Source organism: Kogia breviceps, chromosome 10 (assembly GCF_026419965.1).
Source record: "Kogia breviceps isolate mKogBre1 chromosome 10, mKogBre1 haplotype 1, whole genome shotgun sequence".
NCBI lineage: Eukaryota > Metazoa > Chordata > Mammalia > Artiodactyla > Physeteridae > Kogia > Kogia breviceps.
The window spans coordinates 65,520,859-65,535,290 of record NC_081319.1 but is presented as its reverse complement, the minus strand read 5'-3'; the positions used below and the strand labels follow the sequence as shown (position 1 = coordinate 65,535,290).

The window sequence follows — 14,432 nt, the reverse complement described above, 5'->3', positions numbered from 1 at the left end:
TTTTGCTCATTTTTATGCAGTGGGAAAAGAGTAAAAATCTAAGCACACTGGAAGGATTTACGTTCTCTGATGTGCTTTAAGGTATTACACAAGTTAGAAAATCCATAAGTCACAGATTACATGGGTTTGGAAAATTAACAAATACTGATCTTAAACCCCAGAGGAAATCCATGTCGTACTTATTTTCAGTAGAAATCTAGTCATTTTTACCACAAAGATACAGGAATTCTTCTCAATGGAAACTCTTCTGAATTATTCACATAAAATGACCAAGGCAGTTGTTTTGCTTAGCTATCTTTTAAATCTCTCTTATGGCTTGATTCATACCAAAAAAAAAAAAAAACCCAAAAAACAAGATCTTCTTAGAAACTGACATATTGCCATAGATTTATTCATGTTTTAATGTTTTTAAAATTCTATAGAAATATGATAGAAACAGAAGCCATTTTAAAATGTTCTGGAGAAATTTAGATTAAGTTTTACGTTTCGTTATGATACTGAAAAATGTATTGTGGCACTTAAAGAAAAAGAAAATATAATCCTACTTAAATGTTGTAATAAGAGCTCTCTAGACACCTTAATAATTATAGATTTTCAGCTATGAACTTATCTGATTCTTCACATGATCAGTTGGGAATTTGTTTATGCCTGGGTATTACCCCTCTTTGTACACACACACACACAAACACACACACACAGATTTACCCCAAAAGATGTCTAATATTTCTTACTTCCCTTTATCCATTTCTCCATCTCTGATTTTATATAATATCTTGAGTTTTGGTTTGAATGAAGCTATTTAATACCAAGCTCCTTAAGATGGTACATATCTATTCACGGTACCCTCTCTGAATATAATTTTTATATGTGTATAATGCTTAAAGTATAAATATATAAATTACAATTACCTGAGAAATTATCACAGTCAATATAATAATCCCTAGACAAAAGGTCAAATAAATAGTGAATTCTTCTAGTCACACGAGCTCATTCCCTCACAATACAAATAATTCCATAGCCATTAACTCCCAGGTCTTAGACATTTTATTCTTATGCCTTCAATCTGTCCTTTTTACACATTGATTTAATTCCTGACTACTGGGAAAATTTAATTTTACTTATTCACTGTATTTATTTAAGTATTTGAAGATAATTATTCTTCAACTGTCCTCCTAATTTACTCTTAAATATTCATCCATAAGTCAAGCAAGTATGCTCTAATTATCCTCAGCATTAAATATTAAACATAAAGAAGTACTTCATTTATACTAATATTTACCTAAGACAAACATAGGAGTATACGTTCCTTTTTCCTATCAGAACATTTAGCAAGATATGTGATTTTTGCAGTTTCTTGGAAGTAGAGACTCTCATTTATTTGTTTGAAACCAATTGTCAGCACCATAAATTCAGCAACAGGGAGCCATATGGTTTTATGAACAAAAAAGACTTAATTGCTTTAAAAGATAAAGTTCAGATAAGGGAAGAGAATATTATCAGATCTTAAAATATTTAAGAGATCTTCTGATAAGTGGACATAATTCAACTTTTTGAACTGAGATACATAATAATGAGAAACTGTAGTCAAAACAGCAGGACAAAAAGAAAAATATCACCCTTGATCTCTGAATTTCTTCTGCTACTTATTAGCACTATGTCAGCTGATATTCAGATTAACCAGCCACATAGATCATTTGACCCTTGAGACAGATAAATAGTCATCTGGCAACACAAGGGCTTAATTTAGAAAATTTTCCCCTGAGTTAAAAAAGACTGTATTTGGGAATCTAAGGATAGCACAACAAACTTATTTAATCAGATACTTGCATTGAAAAGGAGCAGATTCCAGGACTTACTAAATTTAAGCAGATATCACATTAAGAACTCCTCATCTCTCTCAGACAAAGATGCTCACATTTAATAAAAGTAAAAGAATATCAAGTTAGTAACTCACATATTAATTTAATATATAATGACATGAGGACTTTAGATTATAGAATAGATATTTCTAATTAGGAGTGTGTATTCTGTAATTCAAAAGATGTCACGGAATTTTTGAAAAATCTGATTTAAGACAGCATATTTAGAAGATATCACAGGATATTGTAGTTTTGGAGGAAAATTTTATCAGTACTTTAAATTACTCTTCACATAATAAGGAACAATAGGAACAAGCCACAGTTCAAGGTTGTAGAAAAAGAAAACCTAATCCCATTTCTTATTAATGTAGGTGTGACAGTTGTCAATTTGCAGGAATGAGCCCAAAAATTCCAAGTGGAAGGGTAGAGAACATGGCGAAACCCTGGGTAATAAAAGTTTTAAAATACTCACTTTCAGTTTAATTGTACTGATAACTAAAGTTAAGACCTCTTCTATAATTTGAATAATAATGTTGGTGGAAATAAAAGAGGATGAAATTGTTGGTGCTTTTAGAAAAGCTCTGAAATATCAATATATTTATGTACATATATAATTTCTAAAAATGGAAGAGAGAAAACTTTTGTGTACTAACAAGCAAAAAATATTAAAAAGCTATAACTTTACCCCTTTACAATGTCTGGGAAGTATACCTGCTAACCAACATGGGCTATGTCCCGAGGAGGCAATAATTACAAGGGTTTGTTTCCTTGACTTTCAAAGAGGTCTTCTATGATGTGTTTCCAATCAATTCATAGAGTATCTTCATTTTCTGAGTTTTTTAATGGGAAATATCACTTGTGTAGTGGAGATTTTATGCAATTTGCTAAAAAAGTTAGCACAACATATATTAGGAGTTCTTGGGTCCCACTCTTTATAAAAGATGATCAATGTTTTATTAACCATGTTTTCTATGAGCATTAAACTACTGCTTGTAAGAAGCCATGCTGATGTGTAACGTTTGCTACTAGGTTTATGAAGCCAAATGATAGTAATTTACACTGAGGCATCTCTGGGTTGAAAATTTTTTCTGATAGTTATGTACACCAGCCTTTAATCAATTATCCTTGTATATTACCCTATAACAAGGGTCGTTTCCCTTATATTCATTGATGCAGTTAGTTATCCCCCAAATAACCATGTCATTTTTTTCTAAGAATAAAATTGTTGGGCCTCAAGAAAAATACCATATTAAGTACAAATAATTTGATATTCTCCAGTGCCCATGAAGACCTAGCCAATATAAGCAATCAATTGATCATGACACATATCTCTGAATGTTCATTTCTGTTGGCTTCATACCATAGATCCGATGTATTTAAAAGCTTCCTACCAATAACCATTTCATAAACCAAAGTTATTAGACTTGTGCCTAATAACATAACTAACTATACACTATGCTTCCAACTCAAGATTTAAGAATATATATCAACAATCTTACCTCTCTCCAGTGGACTATAATTTGTGAATTTATCTAAAGTCTTATTAAATCATCTGTAAAATCTCCATAATGAAAGAATTGATCCTAATTTAAGGAGTACCATGTAGAGTTAAGTCAGTATGCATTTCGTTGTCCAATTCAACCCAAACACCTTTATTCCTGTTTCACCACGTTCCGGGTATTATTTCTTAATATAGTCTCACACAGTCCTTGGAAGGTAGTTACCATTACACTCATTTAATTAACACTACGGTTAAAATGTAAAATATTTTGTTAGAGCCTAGATTTGGATCTAGTTTTCCTAACGATTTCTTCTTAGAATTTATATTTCCAGAATGGAGCCATCGATTCTATTTCTTTATTCTCTTTATTTAAATTAAGTATCAAAACCTTAAACTCTAAGTTATAACAATAACTATAAATTTATTTATATTATATTTAAGCATTAATGACAATGAATTTAATTTGATAGTTTCACACCTCTGAAATCTTTTATTTTTCCTTGATTTGGCTACAAAATTTAGTGAAACTTTGAAATCTCTGACTTTAAATCTGAATTTTTACCTTGATACGCTTGGAAATTATGTCACAACTTTGTCGAAAGAAAAATGGATTTTAGAGTCTTATTATAAAGAACCTTATACTGTTTCTTGGACATTGAACAATACTCTGACAAAACAACATTTTGATGACTTGAATACAAATGAATCAGAAACATACGGATTGAATTTTCCTTGACATATAAGTGGGTTTGAATAGAAGGGAAAAAGTCATTGGCAAAATTTACTCTGAGTATTGCCAAACCTAAAATGTCTGAAAACATAGGGTTTTTAAAAAGACATTCTAATGATCCCTAAAATACTATCTTTGTTTTTCCATCTCTAAATTGTTCTATAAACCCAAATTTGAAAAAAAAGAATTAATTTACTTGGTAGGTTTAAACTATATAAAGCATCAAACAATGGAAAATTACACTGTTTGGGGAGAAAACCCAAGTCTTAAAAGCTAGATTAAATTGCTATCTGGGTAATAAACTCTGTGTATGTATATATATATATATATATATATATATATATATATATATATATATGACATATATATATAAGATATACATATATATAGGATATGATACCAATTACCATAGTTTTATTAACAATTTTAATAAGGATCTAACAAGCCAGGTAATTAATATATGTTTATAATTTAGGGAACTGAACATCTTAAATTATAAGACAGACCTAAATCTATCCATTTGCTGCTAAAAAAAGAGTACCTATTTTATCATAAAGGGTTATTAACCACCATGAGGGAGTGTTAGAAAATTCTGAAACTGATTTAGCACAATTGGATACAACCACTTGTATGGAATTTCTAGATTTTGCCATTAAGAAGCAGCAGTGTTTCCTCTCCATTTGCTTGATCATATGTTTGCTTTATTTAGCTGAAACAGACATTTGAAACTCAGAGAATTATTTATTCTGCATGAAAAAAAATCAATAGAATATCCCTAAACTCTCCTGCCAAATCCATGGCAGTTCACTTATCAAATTTCTAAAAAGAATATTTTACCAACTGACGTACTTTCCACAGTTCCTCTGAGGAATCATGATGCTACTTTTGATTTCAACAGTCTTTTGATTTCCAGAATATATTTAGATCTCTTAGCTATTTTTTCTTTGTGGAAGCAGGATAAACAAAATTTAATAATCTATATCACTGACTTTCTCCTCACCTTATGATTGAAACGATTTTAATTACTGTACTGTGGTTTGTGGTATAAAATTCTCCTGTGTTACACCAAATTGGTTTGGTTAATAATCACCCCAAATTTACAGTTTGGAATGTCTTCTTAAGGGTAACATGTTCATATATAAAAAATCGATAAATAACAAGATCCTGCTGTATAGCACAGGGAACTATATTCTATATCCTATAATAAACCATAATGGAAAAGAATATGAAAAAGTATATATACATAACTGAATCACTTTACTGAACACCAGAAACTAACACAACATTATAAATCCACTATCAATTAAAAAAAAAAAGAGTAACATGTTCAATGACAGGTGCTCTATAAGAGCCTTTAAAGTCACAAACTCACTCAACAATCATTCAAAACATGTTTTTAATACCTACAACCTGCACGGTACCAAGTACCAAGGGTACCATTTTGAACCAGAAATACACGTCCATGACCTTTAGAAACAGATATTCATTCAAATATGTAATCATCAAAGTGTTGCTCTGATTGAATAAAGCAGCAAGTCTAGTTCTTTAATGACCTGTGGTCAAGTTACAAGAATATACACATAAATTAGATGTCATGTGCATTCCATGATTTGTCTCCAAATCACTTTCCTAATAGCATCTGCAATCATACTTATACATGAAAGCTGTTCTAGCCAAATCTGGACTGCTGAATGTTCTAGACAACACCATGCCTTTTTGCTATTATATGTATTTGCTGACATTGTTTCCTTATCCAGGAACTACCTCTCTCCTCCTTTCTCACCACCACACCCTCTCCCTCCTCATCTTCATTTCTTGAAGTCTTATCCAGCTGACCTAGCCCAGACCACAGTTCTTTGGCTCCATTAGGACTTAACCATCTCCTTATGTTTCCTATAGCATCTTGATTGTATCACTATTTTTAGGATTTAGGGCACTTTAGTCTTTTTTAAGTAGCTATATTCGTCTGTCTCCCAGGTCATTGTCTCCTTAACACTTTGTCTTACATGAATAGGCATTCGAAGATTTTATGCCGAACAAATGAATAAATGAATAATAGTCAACAAATGAATTTGAAAGGAGACTTTCCTGAGTTTCATTTTTTCATGACTTCCAATTACTTTTGCTGAGAAGTAAACGTATTCAGATTCCATTGTTGCAAATAAAAGGTGGTCTGTCTGCTCTGGCTTAAATACAAAAGGCCAGCTTGTCTAGCATATTTAATCATTTTAATATTTTCATATCAAACAATATTAAAGAACCAAAGAAGAGCAACAAAAGGCTGTGTATCTCAAACCTAACTTTTAAAAAATGAATTTGGAAAACTTTGAAAGAAGTGAAATGTTAGTTTATTTTAGGCTCCAAAAATCACATAAATAATATTTCATTTAAAGTAAAATTACCCCTAAAATATAAGAGAAATCAATCAAAGGAAAAGGATAAACAAGATATAAAGTACTTTTCAGAGAGAAAAGGATGAATTGAAAGCAATATAGAACTAAATAGTATACGGCCCTCCAATTTCTTCCCCTAGATACAGCTTCCTGATCTTTAAAAACTGTAGCTCGATTTTGCTCACTGTTCTACACTCAGAGTCCATTGGACTCTTAGTGTGTAGCAAAGTGCATTCAATAATTTTATGTGCTGACTACCTCATGCCTCACTCAACTGCAAGCCTCGTGAAGCCATCTCTGTACTTGCTCACTATTTTATCTTCAGCATCAAGCCAAGCACACAGCACATCGCTACTCAGTGAGCATTTCTGAGCATAAGAATAACATCTGGAGCTTCTCAAAAAAAATTTCCTATAGACCTGTGGACTAAGAATGACACCTGCCATATCAGTAAACAAAGAATGTTGCAGCCAACAAGCCATCACACTACAGCCACCCCAAAAATGAGCCCTGAGGGAAGTTGGGGTGGAAACAGGATGCCTACCGTCAAACCATCAGCCACTGCAGCTGCCCCCTGATGGTGCACCCTGAGGAGACTCAGGATGAGAAAGCACATGATACTGACCCCAGACAGCTGAGATGCATATCAAAGGAATGATTTCAATAAGCCCAGACTCTTGCATCTTCCCATACATAAATTTCTTAACTTGAGATGCCTAGTTTTCTTTAATTAACAATAATCTTTTTATGTTCTGACTACCTGGTCTTTGTTGCAAAGACTCCTGTATATCCTGACTCCTCCTCCACCTCTTTGGAGCTGTCCCTTAGAGTTACCTCAGATGCTGTGTCCTGGACTTAAGTCCCCAGTTTTGTCCACCAAGTAAAACATAACTCTCAACTTTTAGGTTGTGCTTTTTTTTTTTCTTTTCAGTCAACAGATCTCTCCCAGAAGTGATTCTGGAGCTGTTGTCTTTGACCAAATGTTATAATATGTTAAGACCTAACTCAGTATCATTTTCTGCAGTTTTTTATGACTCTTTTGTTCCATCCCCTCCTCTGTATTATGGTAGGTCCTTTGTCTGTTTCCCTATCATCTGTTTTGATATATATTTCTTTTTATGTCAGGTTTTTGAGATATACTTTGAATATGGTAATAACCATTCTACTTTAGTGTACAATTCTATACATTTTTACAGATTATATAGTTGTGTAAGCACCACAAAATCAAGACATAGATCCATAGCATTTTATACATCACTTTCTTTCAGTATTGTTATATCACAGTAGTTCTACTTGTTTGCATACATGTCTTCAACACAAGACTAAAAACTGCAAGAGCAGGAACAGAACTTAAGTTTTTACACCCCACACCCACTGCAGAGCCTGACAATAAATGTGTGTTCAGTAATGTGTTTATAAATAAATTAACTAATGAATATATTGCCCTATCTTATAGAATGCACCACTTTGCACATTGTGTGTATAAAATATACATTGGTTAAATCTCACAAAAAGAGGTAACTCTCAATGTGTCCAAACCAGAACTCCCCAAAATTTATGAAATTCAGTGCTTACCATCTCCTGTTTCTGCACAGAGCTGTAAGCCCAAATTGTTCTGTGGATTAATCACCCAATGATTGCTGGTCACAGTGATATCAAAGACAAGCCAACCCACATCTAGAGCTTGGGCCTTTCTTGTGTCTAACAAGAACAGATCTGCATCCCTAAAAGAAGAAAGACAACAACAGCAAAAAAGAGTTACAGGTTTGAATGAAGATCATCATTTCCTACACTTAAGTGAAAACACTACAAAAGCACTCTTACAATAACAGGAGTTCATTAAAGAATAAGAGGAACAAAGGACTCAAGTGATGAGTAATAAGATACAAAACGTTTTATTGCTGGAATCCCAGCCCAAACCTGGTGCAGATTAGGAATATCTGATAGTAATTTCCATTTGCCTGCTCTTCACTGTCAAGTTTCCTTTACAAAGGGACTTAGTGGTCTTGGTTTGGTCCCTGATAATCGGTGTTTTCCCAAACCATTACCTATAAGTAGCAGTACACTGGCAAGTACACAAGCAAGGGTTAAACTGAATAGAGACAGAAGTGAAAGTAGCTGCTCCAGTCTGGACGGATGTGGATTCTCCAAGGAGATGGAGGGCAGGCAGGCTCTGATGCAAGCCTCTGTTTTAGAGGGAGTTTTCCTTTTGTTTACCACTTGCATTATACTTTTTTCCATTTTTATTACATATATTTTTCATTTTTATTTCATTTTCTATTTTTATTATATAATTAATTATTTTATGGATCCCAGAGGCCAAGAGAGGGTCACCAAGTATACCACTGGATTAAGGGAGAAATCCCGTAGATTGAGCTATGGCTCTTCCCTGACTCACTTTAACACTTTCTTTGCACACAAGTCCCCTGGGGACAGTCGTACCTATGCATATAAACTTGTATGTTTTAGGATAATCTCCATAGTGTTACTGTTATTAACATTTATCAATCTTAACTTTAGTATTAAATTTACTAATATATGAGTATTTGTCAAACTATAATGAATTATTTTATTTATTATATCCTTACTACAGGCAGCTTCTGAGCTAAGTGCTACATCTTTTTGATGTTTAATCTTTATTTTAATTTGTTTTATTGAAGTATAGTTGATTTACAGTGTTGTGTTAATTTCTGCTGTACAGCAACATGATTCAGTTATACATATATGTATACACATCCTTTTCCGTATTATTTTCCATTATGGTTTATCACAGGATATTGAATATAGTTCCCTGTGTTATACAGTAGGACTTTGTTGTTTATCCATACTATATATAATAGTTTGCATCTGTTAATCCCAAACTCCCAATCCATTCCCCCCACACACCCCTCTCCCTTGGCAACCACAGGTCTGTTCTCTATGTGACATTTAATCTTTACAATAGATTTTTATATTGATGAAATTAAGGCTCAGATAGGTTGATGGTAAAAACAATGGAACTCCATCAAAGTAGAATAGAAATACACTATTATGCATTTTATGACTGTGCTGAATCTGACAGCATATTATTCATATGAGGAAGATCAAAGCTATGTCATAATAAGCTATGTTAAATACTATTCTACTGTATTTTCCATCTATCTGTATCTTAGAAGTCACTTTAAAGGTGGCTTACAAAATGTAAAAATCTAATTTTGAATAAAATCAAATCATGCATATTTATTATTTTCTTAGAAAAAATCTATAATTGAAAACTGAGCTATAGCAGAAGTAAAGAATCTCAGTCAATATTTTAGAAGGTACCTCTCCATTTCTTTAATTAAACTTGATTTATACCATTCTTCCATTAACCTAGAGAACTTAAAATTAATGTTTTATGATCAATTATATTGTCCAGCTACCGTACACCAAAATATGCAGCTTTAATTCTCCTTCACAATTTTAATCATAGTGATTACCAAAGGAGGGTTACAGACACTTTTTCACATCCAATACAGGACTCAGTTTGAGTCACCGCAGACATATGAGAGGCATATACTACAATTCAATGAAAATATTAATTCATTCCCACTTGAATTTTAAGGACCCATTATTTTCACAGTGTGATGGAATGTAAATCAAATTCTCCCTCTTCCTCCTAAATTGGAAAACCTACCAAATAAACAGAATCTAAGAAAATATGGATTATTCTTAAATTTTTGAAATATTTAAAAAATGTCTTTGAGACTGTAATCTTGGAAGTAACTTAACCACGTTATTAGCTTCTTAAACAGAAGAAGGATTCACCTTGTAGCTTGGAAAATACACAAGTGCTATCCTGCTTTCAAAGCCTGCTTTCATTTGAAATATGGTAAAGATGTTCTAATAAACTCTGCAAAGCATAAAATGCCATCCTTTGGTGTGATATAAATAAACATTTGAAAAAACAAAAAAGAACAAAGAGGTAAATTCTGAGAGCAATTTCAACTAGTTAACAAATATCTTTATGTAGTTATTTAGGTGTATTTTCTATTATTTTTAAATTGTGCTACTTTTCCAGAAAAAAAAATTTCTCTAACTATTCATATTCAAGTCTCAACACTGTTAAGCATGTCTATGAGGAAAATAGTTTCAGTTTTAATGAATATATTTAGAAAAAGCATCAGCCAACAGACCCAAGCAAACCCTAAATATCTGAATTTCAGTGATGCAAATCTAATTCATTGAAAGGTAAACCTAGGCCAATAGTATGATTTGAAAAAATCCATATATTTCTAGTTCACCTCTGAAAAGTTATGAATGATCAGTTGTCTTAATAAGCTTCATGGATTTCTTTTTTTTTTTTTTTTTTTTTTTTTTTTTTTTTTGCGGTACGCGGGCCTCTCACTGCTGTGGCCTCTCCCGCTGCGGAGCACAGGCTCCAGACGCACAGGCCCAGCAGCCATGGCTCACGGGCCCAGCCGCTCCGCGGCACGTGGGACCCTCCCAGACCGGGGCACGAACCCGCGTCCCCTGCATCGGCAGGCGGACCCTCAACCACTGTGCCACCAGGGAAGCCCGGATTCCTATTCTTGAGCAAAACTATTTTATTCTTGACTGTTAACTTCTATTCTTTAATTTCTCTTCTTTCCTTTTGTGTAAAGAGCTCTTCTGCATTACCTACAGACAAGAGAATATGCTTTAGGAGAGTCAAGTCTGTTTATTTATTTATGTATTTTTTTAAAATTTATCTTTTGGCTGTGTTGGGTTTTTGTTGCTGCGTGCGGGCTTTCTCTAGTAGGGGCGAACAGGGTCTACTCTCTTTGAGGTGCGTGGGCTTCTCATTGCAGTGGCTTCGCTTGTTGCGGAGCACTGGCTCTAGACACACAGCCGTCAGTAGTTTGGGCACGTGGGTTTATGGCTCACAAGCTCTAGAGTGCCGGCTCAGTAGTTGTGGCTCACGGGCTTAGTTACTCTATAGTATGTGGAATTTTCCCGGACTAGGGATTGAACCCATGTCCCCTGCATTGGCAGGTGGATTCCAACCACTGCGTCACCAGGGAAGTCCTCAAGTCTATTTTTAATAAGCACATTGGTAATAATTTTGTAATTTTCACTCATGTAGCAACTTTCATAACAGCATCTTAAAAATAAATTCCTATCCATTCTGCAGAAATCAAGAAATGATTTCTTTGGAAGTATAAAATTATTCCACTAAAGAAGAGCACTTATCTCCCTGGAAATAGCAGAATATACTAAATATATCCTATAAGCAGTATTATATAATCTTGTTAAAGTTGACTTGCCTTATCACTTTTACCATTTTTTAAAGAAATTCTTACATCTAATAAAAGAAAATTTTAAAGATTAATGTATTTAAAAGGAATGCAGTACAAAGAAAATATATATGTAGAAAAATATATTCATCTGTAGCAGAAATAAATCTATAATATAATTATTTTATATTATGTACAATTACAGTGATGAAACTAAAATTAAAATCTGCATTCTAGTAAAGGAAATAAAGTCCACCTACATGGATGTATGCAAGCATTTCAGAATGTCACTGTGTTAGTATCCTAAGGCTGCCATAACAAAGTACCAGAGCCTGAGTGGCTGAAACACTAGAAATTTATTGTCTCACAGTTCTGGAGTCTGGATGTCCAAACTCAAGGTGTTGGCAGGGTTGGTTCTGTTGAGGGCTGTGAGTGAAGAATCTCGTTGGTTTGTAGATGGCTGTTTCCTCTCTGCATCTTCATATCACCTTCCCTATGTGTACATCATTGCATCCAAATTTTCCATTTTTATAAGGACTCTAGTCATATTGGATTAAGACTCACCCTTATTTTAATTGAGTTACCTCATTAAAAACTCTGTTTCCAAATAAAATCACATTCTGAGATACTGGAGGCCAGGACTTCAATATATGAATAGAGGAGAGAGGGGAACATGGTTCAACCCATAAAACTATTTTAAAAAATTTTTTAAAGGCAAGAATAATCCTGAATGTGAACATCTGTGTTTATAGATATTATAGCAATTATCCACATTGAAATGTTTTCAAAAACTAATATGTGAAAGTCAATTTATATTGATCAAAATAACTCATAATGATGAAAATTTGTATTTTTCTTTTTCAGATAGAATTTGAACCTTTGTCTTGAGTATGATACAGATAAGCATAATAATTTCTCATACAGTTAAATGAAGCTATCATGAAGTTGTTAAATACAGAGTCATATTGAACAGATAAAGGATTTGCATCACACAGGTTTATTGGATATGAAATATATAGATATACTGAATATAATTAATCAAAGGCAAAAAATAATATGTAGAAATGTAGATACAGTTAGAGTTCAATACAAATACATGTGAGCATATCTTACTTCTATCATAATGAGAGGTTTAAACATGTGTTTTCATGGGAAATTGGTAGGGTTGAAGATACTGCTTGGCTTGGCAAGGGTGCTTTTTATTTTACTGAGAGAGGAATGGGTTTTTTATACATGCCTTGGGAGCCTCAAAATACCAAAAGGGTAGGAACTTCACTAAAGACTGAGCAGTAGGAGCCAAATTCAGCAAAATTTGAATTATCATCATTTTTACCACTCATCTGAAAATAAAGAATCTTACATATCTAAGACTATGACACTGGAAGAAATAAAGTGTATTGTAATAAAATAAACTAGAATTTGGGGGGCAGACAGAGCTTGAACAATAAAGGAATTCCTCAACCTCTGTTTCCCCATGACTAAAAGTTATTATGATAATCACTGCCTTAAGAGATTTTGTGAAGACCAAGTATAATATAATCTGAAGATCTATATGGAAGAGAGAAAATTATAGTTGAATCTTTACCTAGTTTGTCAGACATTTTTACCAGAAATAGAACATAGAATCCTAAAATTTGTACAGAACCACAAAGACCCCGAATAACCAAAGCAATCTGGAGAAAGAAGAACAAAACTAGAGGCATCACACTTACAAAGTTATACTAATCAAAACAATTTGATATTGGCACAGAAACAGACACATAGATCAATGGAGCAGTATAAAGAGCCAAGAAATAAACCCATGTATATGGGTTAATTAATTTACAATGAAAGAACCAAGAATATACAACGTGGAAAGACAGTCTCTTCAATAAAGTGTTGTGAAAACAGGACAGCCACATGCAAAAGAATGAAACAGGACTGTTATCTTACACCATACACAACCTTAACTTAAAATGAATTAAAGACTTGAATGTAAAACCTGAAACCATAAAACTCCTAGAAGAAAACATAGCCAGTAAACTCCTTGATATTGGTCTTTGCAATGATTTTTTTTTTTTTGGCTCTGACACCAAAGGCAAAAGTGACAAAAGCAAAAATAAACAAATGGAGCAACATCAAATTAAAAAGCTTTTGCACAGCAAAGGAAACCGTCAACAAAATGAAAACACAACCTATGGAATGGGAGAAAATATTTGCAAATCATATATCTGATAAGGAGTTAATATCAAAAATATATAAAGAACTTATACAACTCAATAGCAAAAAAAAATCTATTTAAAAATGGGCAGAAGACATACAGATGGACAAGTACATGAAAAGATGCTGAACATCACTAATAATCAGGGAAATGCAAATCAAAACTACAATGAGATATAACTTTATACCTGTTAGAATGGCTATTATGTATTAAAAAGACAAGAAATAACAGACGTTGGTGAGTATGTAGAGGAAAAGGAACACTTGTGCACTGTTAGTGGGAATGTAAGTTGGTGCAGTCACTACAGAAAACAGTGTGGAGGCACCTCAAAAAATTGAAAAAAAAACAACTATCATTTGGGCCAGTAATTCTGGTTATTTATTGAAGAAAATGAAAACACTTACTCAAAAAGATACACATATCCCCATGTTCATTGCAATATTATTTACAATAGCCAAGATATGGAAACAACCTAAGTGTCCATCAACAGAAAATGTGGCATACACACACACACA

At 33.1% G+C, this 14,432-nt stretch overlaps 1 protein-coding gene across 1 annotated transcript in view; it reads right to left on the bottom strand.

Moving 5' to 3' along the window:
• Positions 1-14,432, bottom strand: part of BMP5 (bone morphogenetic protein 5) — a 121,408-nt gene that overhangs the window by 31,857 nt on the left and 75,119 nt on the right. The window contains exon 3 of the mRNA XM_059075955.2: positions 8,059-8,207. Within this exon, the coding sequence (XP_058931938.1) occupies positions 8,059-8,207 (149 nt within the window). The remainder of the gene's footprint in view (positions 1-8,058; positions 8,208-14,432) is intronic.